We start from the raw sequence: 14,978 nt of genomic DNA, 5'->3' as shown, positions 1-14,978 counted from the left end.
ATCACAGAGTTTTTGACTGGCGGCAAACATTCAAAAAGTTGTGCAGCTTCAGGCAAGGGGCATGGGAATCGACTATCCAACTTAGGTACATGATATTGGTCAAAGACTGGTGTCCCGGCAGCAAGTTTTGTTTCCTGTTTTGTGCCACAAGCTTGGAGGGTAGTCCGGAGAAAGGAGACCATGATCAGGCTCGATGCAGAGGCCACCAGGAACATCTTGTTTATTAAAAAATACACTACCCTCAGCAGAAGAAAGTGATGGACTGGCAGAATGATGACCTGTGTCGTAATACTGGGGTCCCGGGGTCGCCAATAGCAGGAAAGATTTCCATCTTTCCTCAGCCTATGGAGTTGCCAGTTTAACCCATGTCCGAAGATGCAGTGGCATCTACCAATCCGAGATATGACTGGACACCCTCAATTGACTTCTCAAAGTCAAGAAGGTCCCTACAACTTGAGGAATAATCCAAAGTCTTCCTGCAGACTGAGAGACTTTGCAATTATATATTGACTGGCCAAAGAAGAAATACAATAGGCAAGAAGTTTTTTTGAATGTTTGTCAGAACTTCTACCTTTTGAGACTACTGTTGATCTTGTGATTTGGGGAGGAATGTAATGCTGTGGGACTATTCTTCAGTTGGGGGAATCGTACATTAGAAGAGGGGTGTTCATTATTAGTATGTTCGGTACGTGACATCCCAGGTTCAATAAAGAGGCCGGTCAGTTCTGAGGCGGGCAGTTGAGTACCTAGCAAAGCGTGTGGAGTGTTATGATGTCCGACACTGCGCTGCACTCATACCTCACGCACACCCACACCACAGCCAGCAGCAATAGTGAAACTTTCCCCAACACATTGAACAGGTAGAATAAACAGGTGGTAGCAGAAGGAGGAGCAGCACAACAATAGTCACACAAACAGATTAGGTACAACACAGATAATAACAGTGCAAACTTCCATTACTCAGAGAATGGGTTCAACTGGAGAACAAGTAGAACAAAAGCAGTGGAAATATCCCATAGTCATTTAACAGGTACAGCGGAGCAGCAGCAGTGCAAGCTTCCCTCTCTCACAAAATCATACAGCTTGGGGAGGATCAGGGCAAGCGTCTCTTCTTACAAAGCACTAACAGCTTAGGTGGCAGTAGTACAAGCTTCCTTACTCGTTGGAAGAGGACAGATCAGCCACAGCAATGCAACCTTTGCTTTCTCACAGAATAAATACATAATAGCACCAGCAACACATGCATCCCCATCATGTAGAAGGCAGCCATTGTATACACATCCCTTGTCCACACAACACATTAAGCACAACAGCAGTAATAGTGCAAGCTTCCAACACTCACAGAGCATGTACATTCAAAGTATAAGAGACATGTAGGTGACAGTGATATCCGCATTAGGTGCCTAATCCACTGAGAAGAGCGTATTGGTGGATGAGTGAGAGAATATGTTCAATCCGCTTTTGTGTTCTTCTTTCTCCACTGTCACTTCTTGTATCCATTTCTCCTCTCTCTATTAGATATTTGCCCCTCATACTACCTCTTTCTATCCATTCTTTATCATTATTCATTCTCTCATCTTGTCCATTTTCTCTTTCATCTTCTTTCTTTTTCCCTTGTTCTCTGTCCCTCTTTCCCTCACTTTCTCTCTCATGGTCTTCTTTTTGGCTTTAATTTCTCTCTCTTCGGAATCTCCTCTAATTTTTTTCTTATTTCACTTTCATTTGAGGTTTCCCCTTTTTCTCTTATCCTAGTTTCCCTCACACTTTTCCGTTAGCCATGCCCCTCTTTCCCTCCTCTATCCCGTTCTACTGACTACACATACTGTCTCAAACCCTCCATATCCACACAAACCCTTTTTGCTTGCCCTTCTCAGTAGCCTAGACCTCCTTACACTCTGCACTCTCTCATTCACGTTCCACTATTTCTCACCTCCTCTTTCTCACTCACATTTCAATTTATTTCACTGTGGAAGGTGCACACAACTGATGATAGGTGTGTTCCCTACATGAAAATGCTGATGGTAATTTTCAAACTCACATTGCTGGAAACAAATCAGTGTTCCACAATTTAGCAACCTTGACGTACAGACAGGGCTGATATGGTTAGAAGAGAAAATTAATTGCAGGACTTATAATGAAGGCAGTGTTAGTTTCATGATAAAACACTGGGGCATATTTACAAGCCCCTGTCGCCACAGGAAGGTCACCTTTTGTGATGTTGCTGTGGCTTTAAGCCCCTTACCATGGCTTAAAGCCGCCTTGTAAATAAGTTCCCCATCACGCTAGACTTAGCATGAAAGGGATGGGCAATGGGTGATGCAGTGGGAGTTTCATCTCAACACCCATTGATTTTGACGCTGCCTTTATTCACAAGAGTGGCGTAAATAGGAGGCAGCACCAAAATTAGGACTAGGGAAAACTTAGTTTTAACATGGCAAAACGAGGGAAAATCCTTTATTTCTCCCCGTTGTTGCTGTTTCTACATGTGCTGCATTGTGCAGCACAAACAGGGGCATATTTACAAGCCCTTATTGCCACTAAAACATCACTTTTAGTGAAGTTGTGGGGGAGATACGGGCTTCACCCTATTTACAAGGTAGGATTAAGCCACTTAATGTGGCTTAACGCTGCCTTGTAAATAAGTCACTCTTTCACGCTATACTTAGCGTGAAAGGGGAGGGCAAAGGGTGTTGCGATAGACGTTCCACCGCAACACCCATTGATTTTGACGCTGAGCCATATTCATGAGGGTGGCGTAAATATGGAACGTGCCAAAATTAAGACTAAAAAACTGCTTCTCTTACCTGGGCGAAACGAGGAGAAATGCTTTATATCTCCTTGTTTTTGCTGTTTCTATGTGTGCTGCATTGTCAGCACACATAGAAACAGCAACACGCCATTGATTGTTTATGTGCAGGAAGGTGTCTCTTCCTGCATATAATCAATTCTTTTAAAAAATGAGGCGATGCATCTTATTTGTGTGCTGCATTCTGCAGCACACAAAAAGGTTACAAAATGCCATTGGTGATTATGTACAGGAAGGGACACCTTTCAGCACATAAACAATCTTTCCCTGCAACGCAGGGACCCTTGCACAATGGTGCAAGAGTGCCTGCGTTGGTGCTAGGCAGCTGCTATTAGCGCCAGCACAGGGTAAAACGTAGGGCTGCACCGTATTCTTGTAAATACGGTGCAGCCCTGCATTTCTGAAGTGGCAGAGAACGGTGTTAAGCCAACAAAGCTAACGCCGCGGTATGTCATTTTATTGCGAATTACTTTTATTTGTGAAAGAAATGTAACACAAAGATTCCGGGCTATTTACTATCTGCTAGTCTTTGTATTAATTCTTTCGTTTTCAGGATATTAAAAAGTACTTTTAACCTCTTAGATAAGTTGTATTCTAAACATCACTGCCACCACCTAAGTAACTAGCCTAAAGTTAGACACACACCTCTGACTGCTTGAAAAGGATTTTGAATATCAGGTGCTGTGTGATCCCACCTGTTCCAAATGTGGAAGGAGCCTGTATCAAGGAGTCTCGCAGGCAGACAAGCAGGCGTTCTCCTGAGCCATAAAAGGCGTTGTTGCTAGAGAGGTGACGCACCCAAACAGCAATACATTTGGCTCTGAAAATCCTTGCATTAGTACAGAAATTGGCACTGTCTGTCCAGGTTAAAATATGTTTGATAGCTTTATATATAGGGTAATATATTTATATAAGGGTGAAAGGGGTGGGGCCCGGTCTGGGCTGTATTCCATTAGGAACTATTTTTTTAAATGTAAACACAGCCTTGAAAAGGGTACGGGTGATTTATTGTAAGGTTCAAGGAAACGGAGGTCCCTGCTAGCTCCTTTACTCGGTGGATAAACAGTTGCACGCAGAAATATCCAGTGGCGTTACCACTGGAAGCCATTTTGAGAATGCCACACTGCCCACAGGGAGCCCAGGGTAGCTGCGTAGGAAATGAAAATGAAGAGGTATGCGCGGAACAGAAGCGTATCCAGTCTGTAACAGAGCGCGAGCCACTGAAGGTGGAGGCTGCTATCCTCCACCTTGAAGAGAGAGGCGCTAATAGATAGCACGTCTTCCAGTATTTCTTTTATCAAGCCTTTGGTTTCGGAATCGGCGTTCCCAAGTTCATCCTTCTGTGCAGCACACTCCGTTTCGTCAGCGAATGGCACGTCTGCAAGGGAAAATAATCACTTAGAATACGTAGACTAGTTTGTGACTTGACTTTGTTGACTGCCATTTTGAATGCCAATAACTTCAGTACAATGTAAACAAAAGGTGCTACTGTTACTAATCTTAAAGGTATTTATTGACCTCAGAAGGAAGGAGGATTTGAGTGTGATGGGATCCAAACCTGAGAGCTTCTGGTAGTATAGGTTTGTCTTCAGTGGGTGTTACCACACTAAGGGGCATATCAGCAAGGGTCGGCGATAATTATCGCTCAACGATCTTAGCGTGAGGATAATTATCGCCGGCCAACTCTGAATTTTATCGCAGAGATAGAGTACTATCAGCAACGCTTATCTCCAAAGCGATACAATTCAGAGCGCAAGCTGCCAATTGTGAGATTATCGCTGGAAATACAGCGATAATCCCACAAGGTGTGGCAATAGCTTGCTGATAGGGATAGACATACTTAGCCATGATATCCATCTTACATAGGATATCATGGCTAAGTCAGAAAAATACCAGACGTAAAAAAGCAGCGTTAACCGCGGTTAGTGCTGCTTTTTTATCGCTAACAGGGTTAACGATATCCTTGATAATAGGAGAAATGTCGCTTAGCGACATTTCTCCTATTATTTTACTCTGGAACGCCCCCTTTGCATCTCATTGGAGATGCAAGGGGAAGCGTAGAGTAAAAGGGTGCTAACATGCAAATTTGCGTGTTAGCACCCTGTGGCTGATAGGGCGCTAGTTTTATCTCTGCTTTTTTGGCTTTTAAAGCCAAAAAAGCAGAGATAAAGCCCTTGCTGATATGCCCCTAACTTATTGTACGAGATATTGGTGTGTTTTGTCAAAGCAGGTGCACTAAGAATGTAACAGCCCCTAGGCGCCAGCAGCCCTGAAGAGAGGTGAACCATTATAAGAACGTAAAGCCATATTTATGAATTTTGTGGCGCAGTGCAGTGCAGCAAGTCATCTTGCAGCGCTGCCCTGCATCATAGGGAAAGGCCAGGAATGTGCTGTATTTATCCATTACGGCGCATTACTGTCCTTTTTACTTGTGCGGGCGCCGTTTTGGCAGCTTAGCGCCAACGCAGTCACCCTTGCACCTGTGCTGTAGGCCACATTCTACTAGTGGAAGAAGGGGCATCTTCCTACACAAAACAATCCCAATAGGCTATTTCCTCTTCCTTTGTGTGTTGCAGAATGCAGCTGACATAGAAAGAGAAAGTAACGAGGAGAAATACAAATATTTCTCCTCGTTATGCCTTTGCTGGGGAGGCGTATATTTTTGGTGAATTCCCAGGTTTACCAAGTTTGGTAAATCTGGGATTGCGTTAAAAAACGATGTGATTGGCTTGGGAAAAACCCCCCCAAAACCCATGCAACGCCTCCCTAGCAGAGAGTAATGCAACGCAGCAATTTGGGCTGCGCTGCATTACTCTATATTTACGAAGCCAATCAAAGCCACACAAAAGTGGCTTTGCGTGGCTTCATAAATATGACTTGGAGCTTAACCCCTTGAGTGCCCCGCCCTTTCCCCGCCCTGTGCCGGGCGTTGCATTAGCGGGCGGGGTTCATGACTAGCTGGTCTCGTCATGGGCACAGCGCAACCGCGGCCCATGACGAGACCAGCTCGTCATGGGCACTCAAGAGGTTAAGTCATGCATGTACCACACTACATGGTGCAAGCATGGCGCAAGGCTATCGGAAATATTCCGCTAAGACTTTATTGGTACCCTGAGGAATAATTTTTAGTAGTCTTGGAATAATAACATATTGAGAAAAAACTTCAAGGTCCTATATTATCTATTGCAAATTGCATGTAGCTCTGTGATACCTGTTTATATCTCACTGAGCTGCAATACAAGGTTTATAACATGTGACCTGCAGGTAACATAATGATTTCTGCAGTAAAAGGAGCAACCTATTGAGTTGTCTGCATACACTTAAAATCTGTGACTTGCATGTACACATTGTGTTTTGTAGCAGACACATTAACCCTCTATGCCATTTTATGATGCGTGAAACCTGTGAATAGACCACACACAGATTTCTACAGCAAGTGCATTAACCACTAGAGTTATTGTACAGTTATTATGCCCTGGAAATCGCATTGAGTTCTGCAGCTGTTGCCCTAACTCGTGAGATATTTTAAAAGGCTGTCTGTTTGTGACCAATTAAGTGAGAACACATTTACTAACACAATTGTCCTTGTTCCCCCATTCTGTTGGGCACAGTTCTAACATATATTTGTAAAAGTTGACCCTCATACTTTGAACCTCATGACTCCTCTTTACATAACACTGTGCCACCCCTGACCCTGAATTTATGGGATTTCAAAGTACATTTTTTCTCATTTGCAGCAATTGAAAGCTCATATTCCAGCTACACACCCTTTCACACATCCATGCAAGCCTCTCTCCCAAATAATTTGGGAAAACGCAGGCGTGCACTGGAAGCAACTGATTACACAATTTATGCTCGCTTCAGCATGACAATAATCAGCTATGACAAGAACATGTGAATCCACCTACTGTTAGAGGTCTGCTACACACAAGAATCAAGTAAAAAGAAGTTTGTATGCAATTAGGCAAAGAAACATAAAGCAAGCCATTGATATGTATTACTTTACGTTTGTGGATGCGTCTATATCAATTCGATGCCTCTTAACAAATCTATCTATCTATCTATCTATCTATCTATCTATCTATCTATCTATCTATCTATCTATCTATCTATCTATCTATCTATCTATCTATCTATCTATCTATCTATCTATCTATCTATCTATCTATCAATCTATCTATCCTTCTGTCTGTCAATCTATCAATCTAGAAATCTGTCTATATATCTACCTCCATTTATCTCTCTCTTTCTATCTCAATTTATTACTGTCTCTCTATCTGTCCATCTATCACGCTCTATCTAACGATCTGTCTAACTTTTGCTTTCTTTGTTTCTTTCCATTCAAACATCCTCCATTCACTTAATCATTCCTTGCTCTTTTTGTAAGTTAATTAGTGTTTCCATTGTGGTTTCGTTAATATTTAATCTCAAATGGACTTTGGATACCATTGAGAATTGAAGATGTTTATCTGCCACATCCTTCTGAAGTGGTTGTAGTATTTGTTTTGGGGTTCATAATCTAATGCAGTGGTGTCCAACTTGGGCCAGATTTTCAGGATAACTGCTTTGTTAATTGGTTCTATTTAGATTAATTGTGTATCAACTTTTCTTAAGAAGGATATCCCAATGATCTGACACGTATCTGACCCTCCTCCAACAACTTTGGTCACCCTGGGTCTGATGTGAATTTTGAGATTTTTAACCTAGATATTTAATGATGAGAGAAATCCTACAACAGTTTCTCCTTCCCTCATAGTGGTGTTTGAGGTGGGAGGATATCAAAATCAGAATATTGATCTCTTTATATAGCTCTTCAATTTGTACTTTACTTGCAGAGAATTAGTTAATCAAACGGTTGCAAAAAAAATAGGATAAGATATGTTGAAATAATCTGTGTGTGGGGGATTTTTTAAACACTGCAATCTAAGGGGCAGGGTAAAAATATGTAAAAATTCAAGAAATCAACAAAAGGTGTTCAAAGCCTACCTAGAGATTCAGTCCTCGATTTTAGCGTTTTCATATCACTCTCTTGATCACCAATGTCAGATTCTCCATTTGCCGGATGTTGACAAGATGCGGGGAGTAAATCTTTGCTCTCTTCCTCATCAGCGCTGAAGAACTTAACAATCAGGATTGACTTAGCCAGACTTAAAACCAAGAGAGCCATACACACTGCGAAGAACACTCCTAGGATGCAACAAAAGTACACCATAACAAAAGATGCCCTGGGTTAGATCTATTTAGCCTCAATACCAAGCTGTTTGCAAGATGTTAGGACAGCAATATGACAAAGAATTATCATTGATCATGGGATGATAGAGGATAAGCAAGTACCACACTACAAAATCCCATAGTGGGGAATCAGTTCTTCATCAACATTTAAGCTATATCAGAATTTAGCCTTATGTTCTTAGACTCTATTTGTTCTAAATGTATAAGTGACTATCAGTGAATTTGTTCTCATAGGAAACTGATACATTTACTTCATATCAACTGAAATGCTCACATTTTAGTAGACATAGGACCTTTTATGTAATATGCAAGTTGTTGGGGTGATTCTCAAATGGCACATTCGATGAGAGTAGTTCTCATATTTGGGAAATGTTCATGTGAGGCATGAAACGTTCAGGGAAATGAAGAATGGAGACAGTCTACTAATGATCTGGATTTGTGTCTCACTCCTGGGGTGGGAAGTTAAGTGGGACAGTGGTGTAACAAAGGCCCCCGCAGTGCAGGGGTGGCCCCGAGCTCCAGGGGGCCCCTTCAGTGCAGTACCCTGGCCTGAGAGCACCAGAGTAAGTCCGGAAGGGGGCCCCTCCATGTCCTTCGCAGGGGGGCCCCCTCAAGTTTTGTTAAGCCACTGAAGTGGGAAGAGGATGGTTCATCAAACCTTCTGGGCGACCCCGGGAGGGGGCTGCTGTTGCATGCCTAGAATGTGTATGAGCATCCAAGCATTATATTGCATTGGGTAAATACTGCGTTTAATTTAGTCAAATATAATTGCTTTAAAACGTAACTGTGCGTTGCTCCATTTTCTGATTTGAGGACCAAACCCTTCGAGTTGATACAGTGATATCCTGTTTAGGGGTTTTCAATGACTGATCGCTAAGCTACGATGATAAGATTTTGAACCTCACTAAGGAAATTATCACAAGTTGCAAGGTACTGGAGGGGTGATAAATCTGCATAAAAAGTATGTTACTGTGTAGTAACACCCAGCAACGACCGGTGAAGGTAAGCATGGTGGGCGGGGCGGGAGGGATGTCGACCCACGAAGGAATAGGATTTAGTCATCTGTCGACACACCCACCCCTCCCCACTGCGCTTACCTGCACTAGCCGCTGCTTGTAATACCATACTAGTTGCATGCAATTACGGGTTGAATCCCATGGAATGGGGAATTACAGTGTGGAACATGTTTTACTGGTCATAAGCCCACATGGAATTTCCAGTTATTGGGGGTATAACACATAAATTACCACCTGATCTGAGCAGGTGGTAAATGTATGTGGGATGATCTGTGTGGGGTAGGGATGTGGGGAGTTGGTGTGGGGAATAGGGAAGGGGCAGATACGTTCTGGCAGGAATGAACATTGAATGCTCCCCCTGCCCCAAAAGAAAAGGCTGGGGAGACGAGGTTTAACTCCTGTTGCAGTGAAAGCCTTATGCAACTTACCAGGTGGAGATACAGTCCATTGAAATCAGGTCTGCTGTTCTGGGAAAGTTTGATGCATGATCACTAGCCCACCATCGATCGGACGGACCAGAAATCTACATCGTAATTCTGCTCAGCAGAACTATAATCAGGGTTCTAATAACATTCCTGCCAATGCTTAACTTCTTAAAACATAAGAGCCAGGCCCCTTGTCAAGAGGATTCTGCAGCTTGCACTACCCATTGCCTCTGTCAGCATTTCCAATGACAGTAATAACACAACTAACTGTCTCACGCCTACCGACGTGACAGTTCAGACCATTCCAGGCCCCCAAAGCTATTAGACTGGTGGTTTCAGAAGCAGATATTAGTCCCTTTAAATGTGTATTGAATTAGTACATGGCTGTTATTGTGTTCATTTCTAAATTAGACAGACAACACCACCATGTGGCAGACCATCATAAGCGCCAGTGTTGACAATTAAGGTCTTAATTACGTGTCAAGTGGTCCATGGATCGCTGGCCTCGTGGGGGCGCAGCGGTGGAGGTCTCATGACCGCTCAATTACAATAAGGGCGGTAAGACCTCCATTGCCACCCCCGCAGTCACCAATGGTGGTGCTGCGGTGTAGAGGCAGTAATATACTTGGCAGAACCGCCGCGGGAACACCAAGCATATCACAAGCTTCCTCTCCCCTATGGTTTTCAACTGTGGCAGAGAGGAAACAAAGGGGGCCCTACATGGCTCCCTGGTGCCTCACACCCTGTGGATGCACACAGGGTGCATGCACACCAGTTCCTTCCCAGCATGGACTTCACAGTCCATGCCGTGCAGGAACTGTTTTTGGCTTTCCCATTGCGGTGCCCATTTTCTGAGGCACTGCCGTGAGAACGTGACAAACCACCCCACCAGACAGGAGGAAACTCCTAATCTGGCATTCAAGCTGACCACAGGTTTAGTGGTGCGGCGGCGGCGTGGTCCGGGCGCCACATCGCCAAACTAAGTGCTGGTGCCCAGCACTGGAAACTATTGCCTCAAATTAAGCACTGATTTCTGCACCTGAGCAGGGGCATAACACAGGCCCCCGCATCCCACACGGTGCGGGGGGTGCCCCAAGCTCAAGGGGGACCCCTCAGCACAATGCTCTGGCCCGGGAGCTCCTGATTGAGCCCCGAGAGGGCCCCTCCACATACCTTGCAGGGGGCCCCCTCAAGTTTTGTTATGCCACTGCACCTGAGGTGCTCGTACCTATCAATGGGGTTTTGATAGCAGTTACTGGGAGCTCGTCCGTTATGTTCACTCTGAAGACAGTATAGCCGACCAGGATGTTGGTTTTGAACATGATCCTTGTGCCACTGTTTGCAGGTAGGTAAAAGCTCATCAAGTCAGCAAGCATGAGGAAGACACTGGGTATCAGCAGGCTTACGATGTACAGCAGGGGGCGCCTTCGGATCACAATCTGGAATATGCAAGACAATTGGCATCAGTACTAGAGCAGAGCATTAACTCCTGATCAGACACTGGAACAGGTAACATTCTCTAGCAAATAGACATTCCTATACAGTAGTGGCTGACTGACCTGCCCACTAAACTGTACAACCCGTCAATTTTTTTTACAGTGTGATGTAGTAATTTTCAGAGACTTGGGTATTTCTTAGTTATTCTTAAAATGCTGCTTACTTTAATTGTTATTTATTGGTTGAACAAACTCAGCTCTAATGCACAACTGGGGACTTTTACAGGTCACAACTAGAGGTGTGAAAAAAGTGCGTAATTTGCTTTTGCATAATTGTCTTTAAATTAGGCAAGATTGCACGTGGTTAAGCAAAATGCAAAGCTGTCATTTTGTGCTGTATTTTAATACAAAAAGCGACCTCTAGTCAATTTGTAAAGCATGACCCATTTTGCTGCAAAAATAATAGGGGCAGATTTACAAGAAAGTGACGCATCTGTAGAGGTGCGTCACTTTCTCTTCGCCAACATGCAAAACCCTTGCGTCACCATGGATGCGCCGTATTTACAATACGGCGCACCATGGCGCAAAGATTGACAGATGCGTCAGAAATTCTGACGCATCTGTTGACGGAAAAGTCACGAATTGCTGGAGTCGTGTCTCAAGCACGACGCAACTCCAGCAATGCTCAGGGGTGCCCTATGCCTAACATGCTGCTTAACTCCTTACGCCTGATTCAAGCAGGCGCAGGGTTTTGCCGCAGCATGGACGTAAAAGTGACTCAGTGAAATCTTGCAGATTTCACTGCGTCACTGTTACAGGGATTCCTGCAACGGAACGCCCACCCTGCATACATTAAACCTGACACAGGTTTAATATGGTGCAGGGCTTTACAACGTGACGCATCTTCCTAGATGCGTCACGTTGTAAATGGGCCACAATTTTTACACTGCCGCTGCGTCACAAAATTGACGTAATGACAGTGCAAAAGTGATGCAAGGGGCTTGTAAATCTGCCCCATAGTACGAGAAACACATGTAGCAGGAGCAACAGGCGCACACGTTCTGGCTGTTTGCCTGATTACGCTGCACTCACGGTAAAATGTTACCATGAATGGCACGTAATTATGCAATGCGGCGTAATGGTGTAATTTCAGGAATTTTGAGTAACAAGCCTAATGTGAAATTACTGAAATTGTGCAAATTATGCCGGCGTTATTTAAATTTCGCCTGGGTCTACTCACAACGAGAAACAGAACAAATGTTGGAGTTATGATTTTTTCAATTTTTTTTCAAAGGAACCAAGGAAGATAACTGCTTGAGTATACCATAGGGACCACCAACGTTTACAAAATTAAATATAGTGAAGTTGCATATACAGATAATTTATATATTATATTCTTGTTTTCCCAGATTTCAGAGAAGGCACCCAATACCCAGTGCAGTAGCAATGATCATGTTAGTGATTATCAAGATAATAATCACACCACTAATAATATTGAGGCAATTACCCCGTTTTATTGTTCTCATTTTATTGGCCAGATTTTCTGCCTGCAGCAAAAATACCTGCTAGATTTCGATTTTTTAAATGTCTATTTTAAATTCACGAAAGGGCACCAATCGGGTATAAAAATTGGCATTTTAGTTATTTGGCATTCTGTTCAGTGCAAAAGACAAAACAATACACATTTGGATTTTTAATAGCTTTAGCACCAGTACCTCAAGGGCAAGAAAATAGTATTCATGAGCGAGATTTTAATTTGTAGGTGACATTAAGGACGTCTGCCATGGAATTCTATGTTTATTAGCTATGTCTTATTTAATAAAATATAATCGCTGAAATATTTGGCAGTATTTTTTATGTTATTTCAAGATCAGTTTTATTTTGAATATAAAATTCATTAAACAATGCAAGAGGCTTTTACTTACATGAGATACAAATGCAAAATTTATAAAAAAGAAAGTCAGCCACATACTCCATTATTGCACATTGGCACGGAAACATTTCCAGTTCCAAATATTTATCATAATTTAGATGAAAATAGCACATTCATACAGTAGAATAATATCACAGAGAATTTACGTCAGATAAAAAATAAGTCTTAGCACAAAACATAAACCTTACAAATTATCACAGGTGTAATATTGGAATCCAAGAAGAAATGTGTACATAAAGAAAAATGCGTATTATCGACATTTGAATCTTCTAATCTGGCATTTCTCACAGGAATACGTGGCCATATGGAGCAAAGCATTATGAGTAAAACCTATTTGCATAAACCAATTCAGCATTTCTGGCAAAAAATGCATTTTTGAAGTAAGAAAAGACTATGGGCCAGATGTATGAAGCATTTTACCAGTCACAAACGCTGGGCCGTTTGCGAGCGTTATAATGCTTTTTTGCATGTACCAACCCTATTTTACGAGTTGGTAACATATTACCGACTCATAAAATAGGGTTTGCAAGGCGCTATTAGAAAGGAGCGGGTTAAGGCGCCCCTCCCTAATAGTGAGTCGCACTGTTATATAGGAATGTTTTGCGACTGGGAATGCGGTCATAAAACATTTGTAGTTACCACCAACTTCAAGTTGATGGTAACCCATTCACAAATGGGAAGGAGGACCCCTTCCTGGGGGCAACAACATTTTTTTGAAATAGAAAAGGTAGCTTTTCATTTTTATTTTTTAAATGCAGCCCGTTTTCCTTTAAGTAAAACGGTCTGCATTACAACAACAACAAAAATGGCTTTAAAAAGCAATGGCAGACATGGTGGTCTGCTGACCCCAGCAGGCCACCAACCCAGTCATTGTAGCCATTCACAATGGGTCGTAAATTGCGACCTGCCTCATAACTATTGATGAGGGAAGTTCATCTGCATCGCTAACAGTGTCAAACACACTGTTGTACATCGCAGTTTGCGACTTCCTAATAGCGAAACACTAAAATGTGCTTTTAGGAAATTGCAAACACGCAATTTCATACATCTAGCCCCATATCCCAGAGCTATATTACCATTATCATGCTTATGCTAGAAATGACCTACATGGGAGATTCGTCAGTACATTGATAAAGATATTTCACTTACATTGTATTGGACTTGGGCGAAATCCCCACCCGGCTCGGACACAATTTTGTAACGTGACAGAACGTCGAGGAGCTCCCATTCGCCGTCGTTCATGAACAGCTCTTGGTCCTTTTTCTGGTAGATCCTCCTGATGGCAAGATTCAGATCTTTCACTGAAAGGATAAACTCAATGTTGAGTCAATGGTTCAATTATTTCAAAATAATGAACTAAATTTTGCTCCGCCTGCAATTCCGACACCTATTCTTCAGTGATGAAATCCGCCATACCTGTATGCAGCCAGCTGCTGAAGGTCAAAGTGCAGTTCTGGATGTCAAAGGGAAAGGCGTACATTTCCAAGTTGCAGGCGGATATCACCTGCATGGGCTTCTTGTTCCAGATGCTTCCAGAAGAGTTGACATAAACATAGGGCAGGCTTTGTGATCTTCCCTCCTCTACCCTGTATGAAAACAAATGAAGACTTGGTAATGAAACCTGCACTATGGGTGGTCAAATCATGTTAATTTATGTCATCACCAAGTGTGTTGTTTAGCAGAAAAATGGACGTTATATACTTTGTTTCACTCTCTGTGATACTTCTCTACAGCAAATGAATCAATCATGTCACACAATTGAACCAAACATCTGTTCATCATAATACCTGTGCGGTTGTCCATCATTAACCTGAGAAATTTATAAAAATCATTTATTTAGAAAAAGTAGCTGAACCATGTGCTTTAACATTCTCATGTAATATACAAGGAAGGGCAGCTTTGCAGTTCTGTGAGTCTCAGTTCTCATAGTTTAAACTAACTGCCTAAGATGTACAAAAGTTTTTGCATGCGCAAATGGGTTTGCGAACCCGTTTGTGCACGCAAAAATAGCATTTTCAAGGCAGCATTAAGCCACTTAACGTGGCTTAAAGCTGCCTTGAAAACGAGGCACCCTTTCACGTTGTACTTAGTGTGAAAGGGGAGGCCAATTGGTGTTGCGGTGGGCGTTCC

The 14,978-nt window shown here is 42.7% G+C and overlaps 1 protein-coding gene across 1 annotated transcript in view; it reads right to left on the bottom strand.

The window, feature by feature from the left end:
- Positions 1-3,345: 3,345 nt before the first annotated feature.
- The window catches only part of HTR3B (5-hydroxytryptamine receptor 3B), a 126,355-nt gene continuing 114,722 nt past the window's right edge, over positions 3,346-14,978 (bottom strand). Inside the window, exons 5-9 of the mRNA XM_085646778.1 lie at positions 14,265-14,434; positions 13,998-14,149; positions 10,708-10,918; positions 7,793-7,993; positions 3,346-4,184 (exon numbers count right to left, since the gene is read on the bottom strand). Coding sequence (XP_085502904.1) covers positions 3,898-4,184; positions 7,793-7,993; positions 10,708-10,918; positions 13,998-14,149; positions 14,265-14,434 — 1,021 coding nt within the window. The 3' untranslated portion in view covers positions 3,346-3,897. The remainder of the gene's footprint in view (positions 4,185-7,792; positions 7,994-10,707; positions 10,919-13,997; positions 14,150-14,264; positions 14,435-14,978) is intronic.

Source organism: Triturus cristatus, chromosome 3_2 (genome assembly GCF_964204655.1).
Source record: "Triturus cristatus chromosome 3_2, aTriCri1.1, whole genome shotgun sequence".
Classification (NCBI taxonomy): domain Eukaryota; kingdom Metazoa; phylum Chordata; class Amphibia; order Caudata; family Salamandridae; genus Triturus; species Triturus cristatus.
The sequence above is the reverse complement of the archived record's forward strand: the minus strand, read 5'-3'. Positions and strand labels throughout refer to the sequence as shown.